At 42.1% G+C, this 22287-nt stretch overlaps 1 protein-coding gene across 2 annotated transcripts in view; it reads left to right on the top strand.

Annotated features, from left to right (window-relative positions):
* The window catches only part of GALNT11 (polypeptide N-acetylgalactosaminyltransferase 11), a 53846-nt gene that overhangs the window by 21726 nt on the left and 9833 nt on the right, over window positions 1–22287 (top strand). For both annotated transcript variants that reach the window (XM_040260125.1, XM_040260126.1), the window contains exons 2-6: window positions 5411–5737; window positions 10385–10508; window positions 11904–12070; window positions 14657–14782; window positions 16930–17179. In XM_040260125.1, coding sequence (XP_040116059.1) covers window positions 5449–5737; window positions 10385–10508; window positions 11904–12070; window positions 14657–14782; window positions 16930–17179 — 956 coding nt within the window. In that variant the 5' untranslated portion in view covers window positions 5411–5448. The remainder of the gene's footprint in view (window positions 1–5410; window positions 5738–10384; window positions 10509–11903; window positions 12071–14656; window positions 14783–16929; window positions 17180–22287) is intronic.

A 22287-nucleotide genomic window follows, 5' to 3' on the forward strand; every position in this document is an offset into this window, starting at 1 on the left:
GGACTGCAAGGAGATCCAACCAGTCCATTCTGAAGGAGATCAGCCCTGGGATTTCTTTGGAAGGAATGATGCTAAAGCTGAAACTCCAGTACTTTGGCCATCTTATGAGAAGAGTTGACTCATTGGAAAAGACTTTGATGCCTGGAGGGATTGGGGGCAGGAGGAGAAGGGGATGACAGAGGATGAGATGGCTGGATGGCATCACTGACTTGATGGACGTGAATCTGAGTGAACTCTGGGAGTTGGTGATGGACAGGGAGGCCTGGCGTGCTGCAATTCATGGGGTGGCAAAGAGTCGGGCACGATTGAGCAACTGAACTAAACTAAGGAGACTGTGTCTAGGATGAAGGAATGAGAACGAAAATAGTGGGAGATAACAGTTGGAGTATTACATAGGGACTTTTAGATCATTGTAAGGAACAGGGGTCACAAATACCTTTCATGTTATCTTTTAAAATTAGACCTAATGAAGAAAAAGTTAACATTTGTTGAGCCCTAACCTTCCCCTGTTGTCCCGAGCTGCTTAATGGCAGAGCCCTGGATTAGCACGCTCTGGCTTCTCTGTGGTTGGAAGTGTTGGCTGGCTTCCTCTCCGGCTCCCTTGTGCATGCTCCCTTCTGTGCTCCCTGTCAGGGAGGCCGAGGTTGAAGTGGGAAGGCCTGGAGTGGTTTGAGGATAACGATCTCAATATAAATCTCCTTACGCAGTTGAAGTATGGATGGGAGAGTTGACTCATTTGGTGATGGACAGGGAGGCCTGGCGTGCTGCAATTCATGAGGTCGCAAAGAGTCGGACACAACTGAGTGACTGAATTGAACTGAACACAGTTGAAGAAGAGATTGGCTTCTTACTCACAGTTCTTTATGAAATCAGAGCAGCCTGTACAGGTAGTCTTTTTATTACTATTTATTTTTTGGCTGTGCTAGGTCTTTGTTGGGGGACACAGGCTCTGTGTGGCTGTACAGTGACTTCTCTTGTTGCAGAGTACAGGCTCTAAGGCGTGTGGGTAGTTGTCATACATGGGCTTAGTTGCTCCATGGCAACTAAGGAGGGATCTTAGTTTCTGGACCAGGGATCGAACCCATGTCCCCTGCAATGACACCCTGATTCTTAGGCATTGGACCACCAGGGAAGTCCCATGAGGTTAAGTCTTAAACTAAAGAATTTCATGGCCTTTTGAAGAATTAGTGCTTTTGTTTTTCTTATTATTTGCTTGTTTTTTCTCTATCTCCAAGCAAATATTTTAGGAAGTTATAACGCCTGTTTTAGTTAAAATCTAATGTTGCACTGAAGAACTGTGGACAGAGGTTCGTGACATTGTCCAGGAGGCAGTGGTAAGACCATCCCCAAGAAAAAGAAATGCAAAAAGTCAAAATGGTTGTCTGAGGAGGCCTTACAAATAGCTGAGAAAAGAAGAGAAGCTGAAGGCAAAGGAGAAAAGGAAAGATATACCCATCTGAATGCAGAGTTCCAGAGAACAGCAAGGAGAGATAAGAAAGCCTTCCTTAGTGATCAGTGCAAAGAAATAGTGAAAAACAATAGAATGGGAAAGACTGGAGCTCTCTTCAAGAAAATTAGAGATACCAAGGGAGTATTTCATACAAGGATGGGCACAATAAAGGACAGACATGGTATGGACCTAACAGAAGCAGAAGATATTAAGAGGTGGCAGGAATACACAGAAGAACTGTACAAAAAAGATCTTCATAACCCAGATAACCACGATGATCTGATCACTCACCAGAGCCAGACATCCTGGAATGCAAAGTTAAGTGGGCCTTAGGAAGCATCATTAGGAACAAAGCTAGTGGAGGTGATGAAATTCCAGCTGAGCTATTTCAGATCCTAAAAGATGAAGCTATGAAAGTGCTGCACTCAGTATGTCAGCACATTTGGAAAACTCAGCTGTGTTCATAGGACTGGAAAAGTCAGTTTTCACATGTATCATATCATATGTGAAACGAATCGCCAGTCCAGGTTCAATGCATGATACAGGATGCTTGGGGCTGGTGCACTGGGATGACCCAGAGGGATGGGAGGAGGGTTCAGGATGGGGAACACGTGTACACCCGTGGCAGATTCATGTTGATGTATGGCAAAACCAGTACAATATTGTAAAGTAATTAGCCTCCAATTAAAATAAATAAACTTATATTTAAAAAGTCAGTTTTTATTCTAGTCCCAAAGAAAGGTGATGCCAAAGAATGCTCAGACTATACCACAGAATTACACTCATCTCACAGGCTAGCAAAGTAATGCTCAAAATTCTCCAAGTGAGGCTTCAAGAGTATGTGAACTGAGAACTTCCAGATGTTCAAACTGGATTTAGAAAAGGCAGAGGAACCAGAGATCAAATTGCCAACACCTGTTGGATCATAGAACAAGCAAGAGAGTTCCAGAAAAATATCTACTTTTGCTTTATTAACTACGCCAAAGCCTTTGACTTTCTGGATCACAACAAACTGTGGAAAATTCTTCAAGAGATGAGAATGCCACCAGACCATTTACCTGCCTCCTGAGAAATCTGTGTGCAGGTCAAGAATCAACAGTTAGAATTGAACATGGAACAATGGACTGGTTCCAAGTTGGGAAAGGAGTACGTCAAGATTGTGTACTGTCACCCTGCGTATCTAACATACGCAAGTACATCACGTGAAATGCTGGGCTGGATGATGCACAAGCTGGAATGAAGATTGCTGGGAGAAGTACCAATAAGCTCAGATGTGCAGAGCAGAAAACAAAGAACTAGAGATCCTCCATGCAAGTGAGAGGAGAGTGAAAAAGTTGGCTTAAAACTCCACTTCAGCAAACGAAGATCACGGCATCCGATCCCATCACTTCATGGCAAATAGATGGGTAAACAGTGACAGACTTTATTTTTGGGGGCTCCAAAATCACTGCAGCTGGTGACTGCAGCCATGAAATTAAAAGATGTTTGCTCCTTGGAAGAAAAGCTATTGATAGTTTATGGTGAACAGTGTCAGATTCTTGATCTCCAAAGATTTAGTTTCAGGACCAGGCTTGATCACTCAAGTGCTTTTGTGTAGCAGAGTTTTATTAAAATACGAAAAGGGACAGAGAAAGGTTCTGACAGAGACCTCAGAAGGGAATGGAGAATGCCCACCTCACTAGTCTTAGCAAGGGAGTTATATACTGTTTTAATTAGTTATTACAATAAGTCAAAAGAATGTCTTATTACAATAAGTCAAAGAATGTAAAGATCTTACTAGACCCACAGTTTACATTTTAAGATAACAGGATTAGCCAGAAGGTTTTCAGGAAGAAGAAACTGTCCTCAAGCAGGATACATTGTTTTTATATAATCCTTAGTATAGTTGTTTGTTGTGTAATCATCAGTTCCAGGCTTAAAGAAAAAAAGTTTCTTTTTAGTTTTCTGTGACTGGGACTAAGGAATGTAGAGAGAGAGAGAGAGAAAGAGAGAGAGAGAGGGAGGGAGAGGGAGAGAGAGAAAGAAATGTCTTTTCCTCTTCCTTGAGAATTCTAGACACCTATCTCCACTTCCAGAGCACCAGACTCTCTTCTCCTCCTCAGGGATCCTGGACTTCTTATCAACCTGCCTAGAAATTGACTCTCTCACTATGACCAACCTAGACAGAATATTAAAAAGCAGAGACAGTACTTTGCCAACAAAGGGCTGTCTAGTCAAGGCTATGGTTTTTCCAGTAGTCATATATGGATGTGAGAGTTGGACTGCAAAGAAAGCTGAGCCCGAAGAATTGATGCTTTTGAACTGTGGTGTTGGAGAAGACTCTTGTGAGTACCTGTCCTGACTATTCATTGGAAGGACTGATACTGAAGCTGAAACTCCAATACTTTGGCCACCTGATGTGAAGAACTGACTCATTGGAAAAGACCCTGATGCTGGGAAAGGTAGAGGGCAGGAGGAGGAGATGACAGAGGATGAGATGTTTGGATGGGATCACTGACTCGATGCACATGAGTTTGAGCAAGCTCTGGGTATTGGTGATGGACAGGGAGGCCTGGTGTGTTGCAGTCCATGGGGTCAGAGTCAAGAGTCAGACAGGGGTGAGTGACTGGACTGAGTGACTGACTAACTGAACTGAATGTTTCACCTAAATGTTTCTACTCAGTATTGTCTGCAACATTTTGTTGCAAATTTACAAATTTGTAACTTTAATATTTTCCTTTGTCTTAATGGCTCCATTCACTTTGCTTAGAGAAAGTTTTCTTCTACTTGCAAATAAAGGGGGCCTTTTTCTGTGTCCCTCTCTAACTGAAAGAGTGCTGGCAGCACCGTGGTGTCTGACTCTCCTTTTGTGCGGCCGTCATTTTCCACTGGTGCTACTGTTGTGGGATGTTTTTGATTGTTTGGGTACGGGTGTTTTCTTTTGTCTTTCAAGCTTTTGAATTGACATGTGGTGAAAGAACTAATAGTTTTTGGTTGGCAGATAGTTAAGAAATTGAACCATTTGCTGTCTTTTGGGCTTTTGGCATAACATTGTACAAAACAGCTTAATTTTTGAGTTGGAGCTTACTGATGCTGATTTGCTTTGTCCTGGTTTGGGGGGCATGATAATTTTTGAAAAAAATTATTTTATGCTATAGAAGTTAGTAACGTATAAGTAGTATTGCTTTGTAGATTTCTTCTGTTTGTACATGACTTAAATACTGTTTCTCTGCTCTCACGCTCAGTGAAACGATTTTATATTTGCAGTGGGCTCTTTACAAACAGTTCCTGAGGGGGCTGTGTGAAGACTCCTTGAAGACCTGATATTACAAGAAGCTCAGGAAAACATTGCTGTTCAGTGCCCTGTTGTTTATAGGACATCGTGAGGAGAGGGAAAATGGGATTATTTGAACTCTTTCAGTTATAAATTTGAAATGAAACTGTTGAATCTAGAGTGGGCATTAGGGCAGGTTTAATCTTTGATTGGAAGGTTAAACTTTTAAAAAGTTGCTTATTTATAATAACAGATTTTAATATCCTTGGATTAAAAGATGTAGTCTTATAATTTTACAGTTAGAGGGGACCTTAGATGTGCTGTCATGATTTGTGCAGTACTTACGTTTTACTTATGAAAAGTTGGAACCTCAAAAATATGAGCAAAGTGAAAGTGGTCCAGATCAAAGGTGAAGAAGTAGGTATCCATTAACCTGGGCAGATGAATAAGTCAACTCTATTGCTGCTGTTGGTTTTCTCAGTACTAACACAACTGGTCTGTGGTTTTAATTGTTGAATTCCTTTATTTTTTTATTCAGTGCTATCCCTGTATCTTCTTACATTTGACTCTTTGTTAATGACGCACATGGGGTCCTAAGTAAATTGTTCAGAAGTGTTACTTGGGAGTTTGGGAAACAGTGACTATAAAATTGGTGTTTGATTTTTCAGTGTCTTAAAGTGTCTAACGTATTTACCCTTCTCTTTCAGGAAATTGAAAATGGCCCTTCAGCAATGCTAGGTCTATAATGGGAAGTGTCACAGTTCGATATTTCTGTTACGGATGCCTTTTTACATCTGCAGCCTGGACGCTTTTGCTTTTTATTTATTTCAACTTCAGTGAAGTGACTCAGCCACTTAAGAATGTGCCCATCAAGGGGTCTGGGCCCCACGGACCATTCCCCAAAAAATTTTATCCCCGTTTCACTCGAGGTCCAAGTCTAGAATCACAGTTCAAAGCAAACAAAATTGATGATATGATAGATGATCATGTTGAAGATCCAGAAAGAGGCAACATGAAGTTCTCTTCTGAATTGGGTAAGTGAGTGTACCTGATATTTGCTAGCAATGTGTCGAAGTATTTCATCGTGGGAAGTGCACATATTCTTTAAATCACGTGTTGTTCAGAGGACTAGACATGTGACATTTTTCTGTACTGATGTATTTTGTTCATGAACTACCTGGGGTCCTGTGATTTTTGCAGACACAGTAGGGAGTTATATTCTATTTTGTTCAGTTATATTCTATTTTGTTCAGACACAGTAGGGAGTTATATTCTATTTTGTTCCAAAGTCTTCAATATTTTATGAAGACTTTGCAGAAACTGTGAGGTCCAGAATTGGAGGGAGGAGGGAGAGGGCAGAAAGGAAGAAAAATTAAGTGGTTGGAAAGAAAATGGAACCTATGGGGGAAGATTTTAATTGCTAGCATTATTTAATAAGGAAAAGCAATGGTTGAAAAGTGACTATTTTAACATATTTTGAAAGGCAGAGTTAAGGTAGGACATAAGCCACTGGGTTTAGAATTGAGACTGCTACTGCTGCTGCTAAGTCAGTTCAGTCGTGTCTGACTCTGTGTGACCCCATGGACTGCAGCCCACCAAGCTCCTCCATCCATGGGATTTTCCAGGCAAGAGTACTCGAGTGGGGTGCCGTGGCCTTGGGACTACTTGTATCTAAAAAGATTTCTACTTAGAAGAATTATTAAGGTGCTGGAATATATTTATTAAATATAGGAGTTTTTTTATTCTTCAAAAATTACATTCTGTTCAGTTTGGAAGCAAGACTGAACACTGCAGTTCTAGAGTACTGGTTTCAGCAAATTTTATTCTAAGGGATATATGAGCCATTTTGGTTGTCTTTAAAACTTAAGAACTTTGATCTTCATTGAAGAATCAAATAATAAGTAAGAGTAAAAGCATATAGTGAGAGATCGAAAGAGCCACAGAATATAAAGGAAATGGAAAACCAGATTCCATCAGTTCCTAGAACTGAATTATTTCCTAACACAGGAGGTCAAAAGTATTGAAAATTATATGAGGAAAAGGAAGCTTTTACTTTATTTTTCATAAAATATACCTTCTATTAATTTTCAAACAGCCATTGGGACCTTTTTAAAGGCATTAATGGAAATTTTTCTAATTTTTTGTTTATAGTAATTTTTATAAAATTTTTATAAAGTTGTAACATTGGGTTTGCCATTTTTAATGGACTTTGCCTTTGAATATCGTAGAATTGTAGATGTTTGAAGTGACAAACTCAAATTACCCATCTGAAACAGTAAATTCTTTATAAAAGATCCTAAAGATCACAAAACAATTAGAGCTAATAAATGAATTCAGCAAAGTCACAGGGTATAAGATCCACACACAAAAGCTAGTTGTATTTCTGGACATTAGTGATAAACAGTCCAAAAGTAAAATTAAGAGAATAATCTCATTTACAGTGGAATCAGAAAGAAGCACTTAAGAATAAATCTAGCCAAGGAGGTATAAGATTTGTACATCAGTTGTGCTGCAGAGCACAACTGAAAGAAATAAAAATAGACCTAAATAAATAGAAAGACGTCCTAGGCTCATGGATGGAATGCTTAATACTGTTAAAATGTCAGTGCCACCCAAAGCAACTCACATTGAATGTAAATCTTATCAAAATCCCAATGGCCTTTGTTGAAAAGATGGAATAGCTGAGTCTAAAGTTGATAAGGAATTGCAGGGTGCTCTGAAGTCTTGAAAAAGAACAAAGTTGGAGAACACACACTTGTTTATTTCAAAACTTCCTAACAGTCTGATACTGGCATAAGGAAAGATACGTACATCTCAGGATAGACTGAGAATCCAAAAATATACCCTCCGACATCTGTGGTCAAGTAGCATCTATGGTAACGCCTAAGAACAAGTAACATGTGTGGTCAGTTGGTTTTCAGAAAGGGGTGCTTAGAGCAGCTAATGTGGAAAGGATGGTCTTTTCAGCAAATGGTGCTGGGCCAATTAGATATCCCCATGCCAAGGAATGAAGTTGAACCCTTACCTCATATGGTATTAAATTAACTCAGAGTGGATCAAAGACCATAAAACCCTTAGAAAAAAATCTTCGGGATAAATCAAATAATAAATTGGGAAAACACTGCATTCTGTATTTCATCCCCTCACGCCTGTGTATCTGTAAAACAGCATTCTTAAGAACAAAAGTCTACTCAGCTTTAATTTTTTCCTGTTATTATTTGCCCATACCAAAAAAAAAAAAAAAATGTGGCAGTGAAAGTGCTCAGTCCTAACCCCTGGACCACCAGGGAACTCCCTTACTTAACTTTTAAAATCCGATGTTTTCCTGAGTATTTGGCCGTGAAATCTTTTTCTTCTTTTTAACTGCTACTAATAAAGTAATGCTCAAAATTCTCCAAGCCAGGCTTCAGCAATACACGAACGTGAACTTGCAGATGTTCAAGCTGGTTTTAGAAAAGGCAGAGGAACCAGAGGTCAAATTGACAACATCCGCTGGATCATGGAAAAAGCAAGAGAGTTCCAGAAAAACATCTATTTCTGCTTTACTGACTATGCCAAAGCCTTTGATTGTGTGGATCACTATAAACTGTGGACAATTCTGAAAGAGTTGGGAATACCAAGACCACCTGACCTGCTTCTTGAGAAATCTGTATGCAGGTCAGGAAGCAACAGTTAGAACTGGACATGGAACAACAGACTGGTTCCAAATAGGAAAAGGAGTACGTCAAGGCTGTATAGTGTCACCCCGCTTATTTAATTTCTATGCAGAGTACATCATGAGAAACGCTGAGCTGGAGGAAGCACAAGCTGGAATCAAGATTGCCAGGAGAAATATCAATCACCTCAGATATGCAGATGACACCACCCTCATGGCAGAAAGTGAAGAGGAACTAAAGAGCCTCTTGAAAGTGAAAGAGGAGAGTGAAAAAGTTGGCTTAAAGCTCAACATTCAGAAAACGAAGATCATGGCATCTGGTCCCATCACTTCATGGGAAATAGATGGGGAAACAGTGGAAACAGTGTCAGACTTTATTTTTTGGGGCTCCAAAATCACTGCAGATGGTGATTGCAGCCATGAAATTAAAAGACACTTACTCCTTGGAAGGAAAGTTATGACCAACCTAGATAGCATATTCAAAAGCAGAGACATTACTTTGCCAACAAAGGTCCATCTAGTCAAGGCTATGGTTTTTCCTGTGGTCATGTATGGATGTGAGAGTTGGACTGTGAAGAAAGCTTAGTGCCGAAGAATTGATGCATTTGAACTGTGGTGTTGGAGAAGACTCTTGAGAGTCCCTTGGACTGCAAGGAGATCCAACCAGTCCATTCTGAAGGAGGTCAGCCCTGGGATTTCTTTGGAAGGAATGATGCTGAAGCTGAAACTCCAATACTTTGGCCACCTCATGCGAAGAGTTGACTCATTGAAAAAGACTCTGATGCTGGGAGGGTTTGGGGGCAGGAGGAGAAGGGGATGACAGAGGATGAGATGGCTGGATGGCATCACGGACTTGATGGATGTGAATCTGAGTGAACTCTGGGAGTTGGTGATGGACAGGGAGGCCTGGTGTGCTGCGATTCATGGGGTCGCAAAGAGTTGGACACGACTGAGCGACTGAACTGAACTGAATGTCCAGTGGAATTAGTTTTCCATGACTCGACTTCAGGAAATGCTATTACAGGGAAGTCATTCTGTGAGGAGAGGCTAAATGTTTGATGTGGGGAAGAGAAAGCAAAAGGAAGCTTACTGTTCTAGGTAAAGGTGAGATTTCTGACAGTGTGAGAGCAAAGTTGTTAAATTATAGTGATTTAGATTAGCTCTGTGGTGGACCTTCTTGACTCTGAAATTGATTAAAGTCTGGAACTGGAGACTTTTTACAGAAAGGGTTATCAGTAGTCTTAATTTTCTAGGGGAAGAGTCCATATAAAAACTTGGGGTAAAAAAGTTTTTCTAGAAAACAGAACCAAAAAACCCCCTTGCCCAGTTAATTGGGGGTTGTTGAGATCCATATGGGGTTCTGTAATCTGTTGTTTTTATGGTATAAATCATCATTAAGTGTCTTTTTCTCTTGGTCATAGGTAAGTTTTTATTTTTTTTTTCTTGAAAATATTCTTAAATTATGGCTATTGAGCCATAATTTATGGTTAAGGTACGCTTGCTTTCTGAGCTAAACTGAGGAAAATTTGACTTAAACCTTGATATAGTTTTTTGAAAATGGAGACAAACTAGGTTTGAGAAGCATGGCTATTACCTGTTTATAAGAAGTGAAAGCCAAGACTTTCTTTTTCTTTAACTTTTGTTGTTCATTCACTTTTTTGGGCTGCACTGTTGCTTTGCTTGGGCTTCCTCCAGTTGTGGCGAGTGGGCGTCTCCCTGCGATGGTCCTCTTGCTGCGGAGCACAGGCCTGGGCACCTGGGCTTCAGGTTGCAGCACCTGTGCTCAGTAGCTGGGGCTCACGAGCTCTGGAGTGCACGCTCAGTGCTTTGGTGCACAGCTTAGTTGCTCCGTGGCACGTGGGATCTTCCTGGACCAGGGGTTTAACCCGTGCTGCCTGCATTGGCAGGCGGATTCTTACCCACTGCACCACAGTGGAAACCCCCAAGATGTTCTTGAGGTCATGACAGGGACTGTAGCATCCATTCCCAGATTTAATTCACTGGCTGTGACTTCATTCTTTTGCAGGTATGATTTTTAATGAACGTGATCAGGAGTTGAGAGACTTGGGCTATCAGAAACATGCCTTCAACATGCTCATCAGTAACCGCTTGGGCTACCACAGAGACGTGCCAGATACGAGGAATGCAGCGTACGCTCCTTCTTGGTTTCTGCTCGCCATTTTAATAACACAGTGCTTCTAGTGCGGTAGAATAAGTCACGGGGGTGGTGGTAATAATCTGCAATTAGGCTTCGTCATTCAGGATACTAGAAAATTTAAGACAGATTTATTTCCACTCTTACTATGCTTGAAGCCACATGGTCTGAGATTGTACTGACAGGGTTCTAGAGCTTGCTGTGTTTCTTTTGAAATATAAAATAATGGGGGAAAGGAGGGAGGTACTAATTGCATATAATTAAGTAACCTTCTGAGGATATGTTTATTTTAAATGTTTGTTTAGTGGATTCATAACAAAAAGGAATTCACATCAGTGAAGAATTCTACTCGTGATCTCACTTTTCTGTTTTCATTCTTTTTGTTTTTTCAAAGGGTTTTTTTTTTTCATATGGTCAATCAGTCATTCACTCTACAGATCTGTTTCAGCACCTTCTGTTTGCTGGACACTCTGTTAGGCCCTGGAAATAAAATAAGACATAGCCCCTCGGTTCACAGGGCTTAGTATCTGTCGGGGGAGGTTGATAAGGAAGTGAGTAATTACAGTAGCACAAGAATGAAGGCTGTGATAGGAACGGGTGAGACGGGCCGCCACACCAGAACCACCAGGGGCGGCGTCAGAGGGACAGCTGAGCCGTGCTGTACCCCAGGGTTGTCCCCTGACTGGGAACAGGCTGAGGCAGCAGATACACCGTTTGTCAAAGGGATTGAAACAGTTCTGTTTGCCTGTAGTGAAAGAATGGCAAGAGGCTGAAAGTAGGTAGGCCCCAGTTGTAAGGCATTGTATGCTGTGCAGAAGAAGATGGAATTCCAGATTTTATTTTTTGTCAGTGGTTTCTTTTTTTTTTTTTTTATTGTGGTCATTTAAAGCCACCTAACCTTTTTTAAATCAAAGAGTTGCTTACATGGAAGCTCGTCCATTAACCTGATATATGTCATAGTTTACTCAAATCTTTTTATATGATTGAGCAAAAATTAAAATTTTCAAATACAGATATTCATATTTCCTTTTGAAACCTCATTGAGAAGAAACTGAACATCAGCTGTTGAGTGCTGCATTAAAAACTGCAGTGATTTCAGTAAAAACACATTTTTGTGTAACCTCTGTACCAAAGAAGAAAAAATTCAAGTTTTAAAAACTTGAATTGACTTAAAAATAAGCAGAGTAGCAGGAAATGGAGGCAGAAATAATTAACAATTATAAAACTCTTGAATAAGAAGCCACATTAATTCCTTAGCCGCTTTTTAATAAAAATTGTTAATGATGTAAAGAAGAGGCTCAACAAGGGAGCAGTTAATGTTCAGTGAATGATAACCTAAAACATTCGAGCTTTTTGAAATGTCAGCATTTTCTGATATTCGTCTTTACAGATGTAAAGACAAGTCTTACCCGGTGGATCTGCCAGTTGCTAGCGTTGTTATTTGTTTCTACAATGAAGCTTTGTCTGCCTTGCTCCGAACGGTACACAGTGTCCTGGACCGCACGCCAGCCCGGCTTCTTCATGAAATTATCCTCGTGGACGATGACAGTGACTTCGGTGAGGAATCCTGTAGCTGGCAGAGTGGGATCTCTGCTTTGGTTCACTGTAGTGATACGCATCGGCCGTTCAGTCCCAGAAAGATCGGAGGGCCCTCACGCATGCACTTGCAACAGAGCCGGCCACAATCGCATGCCCGGTTAGAGCGTGATCTCCAAGAAACTGCATTATTTGTGTAATGTTTTCAAACTATGCTACCCAAATTAGGCTCTTGAATTTTCCCCTTGGCTTACCTTTTTAAAGTAGTATTTTTATTTTGGAATAATCACAGATTTGCAGTGAGTTACACAGGGCCCTGCCCCTCCACCCAGTTTCTGCCATTGGTTGCGTTGTCATAGAAACACAGTATTGAACCCGTGAGCATATTTCTGTAGCCACCACTGTAATCAAGGTGCAGACAACTACTCCATCACCCCAAAGATCCCTGCCTGCTACCACACTGTGTTCATATGCACCTTTCTCCCCACACATCCTTAATTCCTGGCGACCCTCATCTCTGTGATTTTGTTTCCATCTCTATGGTATTGTCATGGGGCTGTTATATAAACAGAATCACACAGTATGTGACCTTTTAGGATTAGCTTTAACTTGGCAAAATACTTTGGCTTAGGTTTATCTTGTCAGTCTGTCAACATCAGCTGCCTCCAGATAAAGTGGATGGCATTGTGATGGTTCTTAGGTGGTCTCTGAATGCTGATACTTTATGCTTCAGTACATACTTCTTTCATTTCAGTTCAGTCGTGTCCGACTCTTTGCGACCCCATGGACTGCAGCGCGCCAGGCCTCCCTGTCCATCACCAATTCCCGGAGTTCACGCAGACTCACGTCCATCGAGTCGGTGATGCCATCCAGCCATTTCATCCTCGGTCGTCCCCTTCTCCTCCTGCCCCCAATCCCTCCCAGGATCAGGGTCTTTTCCAATGAGTCACCTCTTCGCATGAGGTGGCCAAAGTACTGGAGCTTCAGCTTTAGCATCAGTCCTTCCAAAGAAATCCCAGGGCTGATCTCCTTCAGAATGGACTGGTTGGATCTCCTTGCAGTCCAAGGGACTCTCAAGAGTCTTCTCCAACACCACAGTTCAAAAGCATCAATTCTTTGGCGCTCAGCCTTCTTCACAGTCCAACTCTCACATCCATACATGACCACTGGAAAAACCATAGCCTTGACTAGACGGACCTTTGTTGGCAAAGTAATGTCTCTTCTTTTTAATATGCTTCTTACCTTTCTTTAATTCAGCATAGACTCTCCCTAAGAGTGATTTCGTGTACACAGCAGGATGGAGGGCAGTCCTCAACCTTGTGAGAGGTGATATTCCCATTTTACAGAGGAGGAAATAGTAATTTGCTCAAGATGTTACCTGGTAGAGTTGAAATTAGACCCAAGGAATCCACCTGCCAGTGCAGGAGACTCAGGTTCTATCCCCGGGTCAGGAAGATCCTCTGGAGCAGGGAATGGCCACCCACTCCAGTATTGTTGCCTGGAGAATCCCAGGGACGGAGGAGCCTGGTGGGCTGCCGTCTATGGGAGTGCAAGAGAACTGCGCACGACTGAGGGACGAAACCACCGCCATTCAAGCTTTCTGCTCTTTTCATTAACAGTAAGCTGCAGAGACACACTGATAAATTATATGCCAGTTATATGTGTTTTCACAACTTGAGTCTTTATTAAGCATTCCTTATATGTCAACAACAGAACTGCTTTGCCAGTATACTTAAGTATACCAAATGAGTAAATGTATGTTGAGATCAACGAGAGTAAAATTCTCAAACCTTGGTAAATGTTGAAACCTCATAGGAGAAACGGGAAAATTAATTAAAAAATAAATGATTAAAAAAAAAAACCTAAGAATTTGAGTCTGGACCAAGTAGAAGATTGGCTAAGTAATATAATTCTGGAATTTGTTGAATTTATTTTTTTACGTCAGCCTGTGATTTGTTTTTCATTCTGTGGCTATTTTTTTCTAAAAGAGAAAACTCATGATCAGTTACAATGGTTTATATGCTAACTATGGAAAGAATTACTTATTAGATCTTATATGCTCTCTGAAGTTATGAAATTTAAAGGTAAATGAGCTAGAATTTATAAAAAATAGTGCCCATGGAATATGCTAAATTATAAATTAGTAATAAGAATGTATTTACTGCTGATACTGTATAATTCTTGGTAGGGCAAAGAAGTTATTTCTCAACTATTCTGAAATGGAGTACGACTTAAATTACTTTGAAAAAAGGCATTTACATATCAGTTTCTTCTTTAAGTCTGATTTGTATGTAGTCAGCTGAACATTCCTACACTCAAAATACTCATTTTAAACATTCTTTATGCAAAGTGTTGAGCTAGTTGCTATGGAAATACAAAAAGTCTGTAAGTAAAGTAACTACTCCTTTAGGCTAGTATTCCGACTCTTCCGCCTCATTCTCTTCCTTTTTCTTCCGTTCAGGATAAGCTGTGCTCTCCTTTTACAATAAAGCAGAAGGTTCTGTAATGTTTACTTGAGCATTTGTTGCGAGCAGCAGACACAGCTCTAGAGTCTCTAACGTGCCTGTGCCTGCGTCTCATGTGGTCTGAACAATCTTCAATTTTCAGATGATCTGAAAGGAGAACTAGATGAATACATCCAGAAATACCTCCCTGGAAAAATCAAAGTGATAAGAAATCCAAAGCGCGAGGGCTTGATTCGAGGAAGAATGATTGGAGCAGCCCATGCAACAGGTAGAACTTCCCACCGGCTCTTCTTGAGTGATGAGAGCTCTGTTCTCCGCCCTCATGATTCCGCACCGGTCTGTGACAAGTGGAGTTTTAGTGGGCAGTAGCGGCAGGAGAGATGAGGCTTGTGCAGTTTGGGAACGGCCTTTCCCTAATGGAGCCCCGTTGTAACCAGGCCCCGTTGTCCCAAAGCCCAGGCCCCAGGAAGGCGAGCTCTGGGGTCCTCACTGGTCTGCTTCTCTGCTTCTCTTCAGCTCCGTCGTATCGGTTCAGATTTGTTTATCTCTATGGAAGGTTGGTGCTGGTAATTTTCATTTATGATCTGGATAAAAGCTTTTCCTTTTTAAAATACATTTATTTAAGTTAAATGAATTTGTTTAAAAATATTAGGTATCTAATATTTCATGTAGTACCTGGAAATATGGCCCCCCCCCTCCAAAAAAAGAATCATGAAGATGACTGTGGAATTCGGAAACTTTGGTGGGGCATCCCCTCATGGTGAGAAAATCTGCCTTCCCATACACTGCCCTCCTCAGGATGATGGGTCCCTGGGGTTCTCGGTGGCTGGTGCTGCTGTCTGCCTCCACCTCTCCTGAACACCCCCTGTCCCGTTTGCGGGGTTTATTTGTGACTTCATTTGTACAGTCTTCCTTCTTCCCTCCTTTGTCTTACACCTGCAGTGAACAGAAGCAGTTAACAAAAAATGAGACGGAGCTCCCCTCCATCCAGTCCACAGTCATATGCAGGTTGAATTCAGGGCTTATGGTTTTTCTTCTGTAGAGTTCTAGTCAAAGAAAGACTGTCTGACTTGGCTGTTTTGACTTACAGAAGGCACCAGATAGGAAACGAGGGTGTTTGTGGGGTATGGCAAGATTGTGTCACAGAACACTGCACTTTCCCAGTACATTGTTACTGCAAGCTTTTATTTTTCAGGCAGCCGTTGTCATCTAGTTTTTTTCTTTTTGTTGTCTTGGTTCTTGTTCAAATATAGTTTGGGATCTGTCAAAAAAAAGTTTTGGGGAAATCGGTCTCAGGTTCAGTGTGACCATGTATTACCTTCCTTCATTTAGTTAAACTGACTTTTATAGAAAAAGTAATATTTTTCAAATTAAAACCTATTAGTAAATTTTCCCCTTAAAGGAACCTTGATAAGAGGTTGAACAGTTTGCCTTTCTGTATTAAATGACGCCTGGTGACCTCATGAAGGTTGTTCACAGGCACGGAAGGACTCGGCCAAGTCACCGTCATACTGGAGGACTTTCTTGCCGGAGGTTCTGCTGCTGTTAATTGAAATAGGATGTGTTGGTTGCTTTATGAAATCCATGTAAAATCTATATCAGTACATTTATTTCATAGATAAGCTTTGGAATAATAATAATGCTGTCTGTCTGATGATGAGATTCTAAGTTTCTCAGGGGTTCAGGAATAACCATTAAGTTATCAAAGAAACCCTCACTCCTGCTCATGTTTATCAAGCAGAGTTAAAAATGCATGAGAAAATCCTCACGATTTTTGTTTTACTGACGAGAAGAAAAGTGTATCCTGTAGCCCATGAGACAGGGAATTAGAAAGGAAATGTGGGAAACGGAGGGCGAGATGGTCACGTGGCTGTCGAGTGGCGGATCCACGGGAGCAGGGAGCCATGCGGTGGCCGCATGCCCTTCTCCTGAGAATCCTGTGTTGTCGAAACAGTCAGTAACAGGTCACGTTTATGAGTGAGCTACGTTCTCTAGCCTCGGTTTGCTGAGGCAGGGACCTGTTACATAGTAAATTCAGATATATCCATTACAATAATTGTAATAAAAATAGACACAGCTGACCACGCCTATTGCACTGCTCCATACCTGGCTGTCAGAGAACTGGATTGTTCTTTGAGACTCAGAGTCTTTTTTTTTTTTTTTTTTACTGAGGAGAATATGAATTGTCTGTAACTTTTCTCAAGACTTGCTTTTATGGTCTATGTTCTTCAGTCGTGGCAGCACCCTTGAAGCAGGATTTGCTGCCTAACGGACTCCCAGGACCGAGTCGGTAGCTGGGGCTGGAAGGGTGGCGGTCAGCTTTCCCGGCTGCACAGGTGTTCTCTCTGGAGCTGGGGGCCACTCTTGAATCTCGAGTGGCGCTGACCCCAGGGCCTCTGTGGCTTGCCTCCGCAGGAGAAGTCCTGGTGTTCCTGGACAGCCACTGTGAGGTGAACGTGCTGTGGCTGCAGCCCTTGCTGGCCGCCATCCGGGAGGACCGGCGGACCGTCGTGTGCCCGGTGATCGACATCATCAGCGCCGACACGCTGGCCTACAGCTCGTCCCCGGTGGTGCGGGGCGGCTTCAACTGGGGGCTGCACTTCAAGTGGGACCTCGTCCCGCTTTCTGAGCTCGGGGGACCGGAGGGAGCGACTGCACCCATAAAGTAAGCTTTCTCCTGTCTGTTGGAAAAGTTCCCCGAAGAGAAAACATGCTCAAAGCTTTGCAGAAAGCACAAGTGTTGGCTTGTTTGTCCGTGACAAATTTTTTTAGTGCTTGCTGAATTTTATGTACTCTGCCAAGACCTAAGGAAAGATTTATGGATAAGGAATTGTCCATGCTCTCAGGATTTATATCTCAGTGAGAAAGGCAGGAGAAGTCAACAATATCCTGGGATAATTGTGTCAGACCGCCTGGAGGGACCCCCTGTGTTGTTTTTACCAGACCCCATGGTTACTGCGTTGGTCATAACACATCTCCAGTTCTTTGCTGGTGTGATGGTGCTGTGAAGAGCATTTAGTACATAACTGCAGTTAGGATTTTAGGATGGATTCCCACCAGCAGTACACAAAGCCGTGGTGGTGGTTTAGTCCCTCAGGCATGTCCGGCTCCTGCAACCCCGTGAACTGTACCCGCCAGGCTCCTCTCTCCATGGGTTTCTCCAGGCAAGGATACTGGAGTGGGTGCCACTTCCCTCTCCAGGGGATCTTCCCCACCCAGGAATCGAAGCCAGGTCTCCTGCACTGCAGGCAGATTCTTTACCGCCTGAGCCACAAGGGACGCCCCACACAGAGTCATAGTATGTGAATTATTTTCAGTTTTCATCCATATTCTCGAATGTTATAAATCTGCTCCTATATGTTATTTCTTATTTGTTTTTTGTTCTAAATTTCTCATGTCAATCTCATGTTTATCTGTATGTATACTTTTTAAAGGTCTTGGGTCTTCTTTCTTTAAAGAAGTTTTTTATTGTAAAAAATAGCATATGTAAAAAAGTACACATCTGTGTGTGTAAATATATATGCCTACAATTTAATAAATGATTATATGAACACCTGTGAAACTCCCGCCTGTATCGAGAAATAGCGCCCACATGCCCTCTGTACCTCCTCCTGGCCACAGCCCCTGGCCTGGTCCGCAGAGGCATCACTGCCCTGACCCTCCTCGTTTCCTTGCTCTCCTGTAGTTTCACCACCGATGTGTGACTAAATGGTAATTTAGTGCCGTTTTCCCTGCTCTCAGACTTCATGAAAATGAAGCTGTGATTCATCTTGCTTTTAGTCACATTGCTTTAAAAGCCTCTGTGGTGCATTACATGGCTGTAGTTGAATCATTTTCATTGCTTTTTATAATTACTATATTAACATATCATAACATTTATCCAGTTACTGTTGGTGGGGCAGTTGGGTTGTTTTCAATTGTTTTTTTTTCCCCCACCTTATACACACTACTGTTGTCAGCATTCTTTTTAATGTATTTTTTAATTGGAGGAAAGTTGCTTTCCACTGTTGTGTTGGTTTCTGCCATACAACAACGCAGCTCAGCCATAATTATCCACGTATCCTCCCTCCCCCCTCCCATCCCACCCCTCTACGTCATCAGAGTGCCAGGCTGCGCTCGCCGCGTTCTACAGCAGCTTCTCGCCAGCTGTCTGTTTTACACATGATGGAGCGCCTGTCGATGCTGCTGTCTTCATTCATTCCACGCTCTCCTTCCCCACTGTATCCGCAAGTCCGTTCTCTACACCGCGTCCCCAGTTCCTTTCCTGCACTTGGGTCCATCAGTACCATTGTTCTGGATTCCATGTTGTTGTTCAGGCACCAAGTCATGTCCAACTCTTTGTGACCCCATGGACTGCATCACGGTAGGCTCCTCTGTCCTCCACTATATATATACACACACACTATATGGAGATAAATGTACTTTTGTGCGTGTATTTTAATATCTCTTTGCTTTTCTGACTGACTGCACTCTGTATAACAGGCTCTAGGCTCATCCACCGCTGGAGCTGACTCAACTCCGTTCTTTCCGTGGCCCGCTGGGCACATGTACCCCATCTCCTTCACCCATTCACCCGTCTGGATGGGCATCTTGGTTGCTCCCACTGTCCTGGCTATTGTAGACGTGCTGCAGTGAGCACTGGGGAGTTGCAGCTTTCTCAGGGTGTATGCCCAGTAGCGGGATTGCTGGGTCATATGGTGGGTTTATTCCTGGTTTTTTAAGGACTCTCCATACCGTTCTCCGTAATGGCTGTATCAGTTTACGTTCCTACCAGTAGTGTAGGATGGCTCCCTTTTCTCAACACTCTGCAGTATTTATCGTTTGTAGCTTTTTGGATGATGGCCGTTCTGACTGGTGTGAAGTGATACTTCATTGCAGTTTTGATGTGCATTTCTCTAATAGTTAGTGATGTTGAGCATCTTTTCATTTATTGGCCATCTGTATGTCTTTGGAGAAATGTCTGTTTAGGTCTTCTGCCCATTATTTGATTAGGCTGTTTTTCTGATACCGAGCTGTTATGAGCTGCTTGTGTATTTTGGAGATTAATCTTTTGTCAGTTGTTTCATTTGCAATTATTTTCTCCCATTCTGAGGGTTGTCTTTTTTCCCCTTTCACTGAGACTTGTCTTTTACTTGTTTCCTTTGCTGTGTAAAAGCTTTTCAGTTTAATTAGACCCCATTTGTTTGTTTTTGTTTTTATTTCCATTACTCTAGGAGGTGGGTCAAAGAGGATCTGGCCGTCATTTATGTCAAAGCTGTACTGCATATGTTTTCCTCTAAGAGCTTTATAGTTTCTGGCTTAAGTGGCAACCCACTCCAGTATTCTTGCCTGGAAAATCCCAAGGATGGAGGAGCCTGGTTGGCTAAAGTCCATGGGGTCCCAAAGAGTTGGACATGACCGAGCAACTTCACTTTCACTTTACATTTAAGCCTTTAGTCCATTTTTAGTTTACTTTCGTGTATGGTGTTAGAAGTGTTCTAGTTTCATTCTTTTACATGTAGCTGTCCAGTTTTCCCAGCCCCACTTTTTGAAGAGGCTTTCTTCATTGTTCTTGCCTCCTCTATCAAAGATAAGGTGCCCATAGGTGCATGGGTTTATCTCTGAGCTTTCTGTCCTGTCCCATTGAGCTGTATTTCTGGTTTTGTGCTGATACCATACTGTCTTGGTGACTGTAGCTTTGTAGTGTAGTCTGAAGTCAGAAAGGTTGATTCCTCCAGATCTGTTTTTTCCCTCAAGATTGCTTTGGCTGTTTGCGGTCTTTTGTGTTTCCATACAAATTGTGAAATTTTTTGTTCTATTATTAATAGTTCTGTGACAAATACCATTGTTAGTTTGATAGAAATTGCATTGAATCTGTAGATTGCTTTGGGTAGTATAGTCATTTTCACAACACTGATTCTTCCAGTCCAAGAACATGGTATATTTCTTCAACTGGTTGTTGTCTTTGGTTTCTTTCATCAATGTTTTATCGTTTTCTGTAACTATATACTTGTAAATAGTTTAAACTTGTATATTGTATAAACTGTATACAGAAAACTATATATACTTGTCTCTTTAAGTAGGTTTATTCCTAGCTATTTTATTCTTTTTGTTGCAGTGGTGAACAGGATTGTTTCCTTAACTTCTCTAATTTCTCAGTGTTAGTATGTAAGAATGCAGGGGTTTCTGTGCTTTGATTTTGTACCCTGTGACTTCACTATATCCATTGATCAGCTCTAATAATTTTCTGGTGGAATCTTTAGAGTTTTCTATGTGTAGTATCATGTGATGTGCAGACTGAGAATTTTACTTCTTCTTTTCCAATCAGGATTCCTTTTATTTCTTTTTCTTCTCTGATTGCCGTGGGTAGGACTTCCAAAGCTATGTTGAATAATAGTGGCGAGTGGGCGGCCTTGTCCTGTACCTGATCTTAAATACTTTGTTTTTCGCCACTGAGAATAATGTTTGCTGTGCCTTTATTATGTTGCGGTAGGTTCCTTCTGTGCCTCCTTTCTGGAGAATTTTATCATAAATGGGTATTGAATTTTGTCAAAGCTGTTGTCAGCATTCTGCTTCATGGCTTCTGGTTTGCAGGAGTGAAGCTGCCCAGTCATAGGCATGCCTGTCTTTGCTTGTAGTCGAGAACACTTTGCCCACACCTCCCACTGGAATGCCACTGGCTCCTCAGCTGGCCTTCGGGTACTTGCCAGCTTCCTTTGATGTGAAGCTGGCTTGGAGGGGAGGCTGATGGAGGCCCGGCCAGCTCAGGTTGCTGACCTGAGTTCCTGGCAGGGTGGGGTGTCCTCTGCTCTTAGACTTTGCGGCAGTTTTCTGGGAAGCCCGTGGAGACGCCCCCAGCTCTCAGTGCTCTTGTGTCTCCACAGGCTGGCAGCTCTTCTTCCTGCCAGGGCGTTCAGTGTGGTGCTCTGCCCGCCTCCGCTCCTGGCCCTGCAGATGGGAGTCTGGTAACGAGCGCCCCTCGGGAGAGCAGGGCTGCCCATGGGCACCGTGTGTGTCCCCGCCTGCGCCCTTCCGTTCTGGGACTGGAGGCAGGCAAGTGCCGACCCTCTGTGAGCGCTCCTTCGCCAGGGCAAGGCAGCGGCTCCCCAGACTCCTCTCCGTATTCTGTCGTTTCAGTGCAGCGGTCACTGTCTTCATCGTCTTCACGGGTGTGTGTTTAATTTTTATATCATTTTAAATCGAAAACATGCATTCACAATAACATATCACAGTTGTAGAACAATTTAGGATGAGAAGTAACCAGCTCTACCCCTGCCCCCTTTCTCAGTCCTGCCCCCCAGAGGCAGTTCCTTTTAACCGGTTTTATTTTCTGGTCTTCTGGTTACTTCCTGAACTGGAAACGGTACGTGTAGTCCTCTTTCCAACATCACACCAAGTTCAGGCCTGCTCTGCTGGGAGAAGGAAGACTTGGTGAGCTTCACACCGCTCCAGGCCCCCTCTCTCCTGTTGCACTGTGGTTATTTTGTTTCTGTATTGGTTCTTTTTGATACTTAAAAAAAAAAAAGTTTTTTGTTCTGACTTTTGACAGCATCACGTGGCACCCTTCTCTGAATGGTTAGCAAGGTTGCTAACTTCTTGAGTTGTATCTTTAGATTTTTAAAATTTTTAGCCTTATATAAAGATTGTTAGTTTCCTTCTAATCATAGCCTTAGCTGCATCCCACAAATTGTGACATATCATTTTAAATTGTCATTTATTTAAAAATGTCTTCCTTGTTGTATTTTTTCTGACCTATAGTTTATTTGGCAGTACATTTATTATTTTACAGGCATA

This window comes from Oryx dammah, unplaced genomic scaffold (assembly GCF_014754425.2).
Source record: "Oryx dammah isolate SB20612 unplaced genomic scaffold, SCBI_Odam_1.1 HiC_scaffold_18, whole genome shotgun sequence".
Classification (NCBI taxonomy): domain Eukaryota; kingdom Metazoa; phylum Chordata; class Mammalia; order Artiodactyla; family Bovidae; genus Oryx; species Oryx dammah.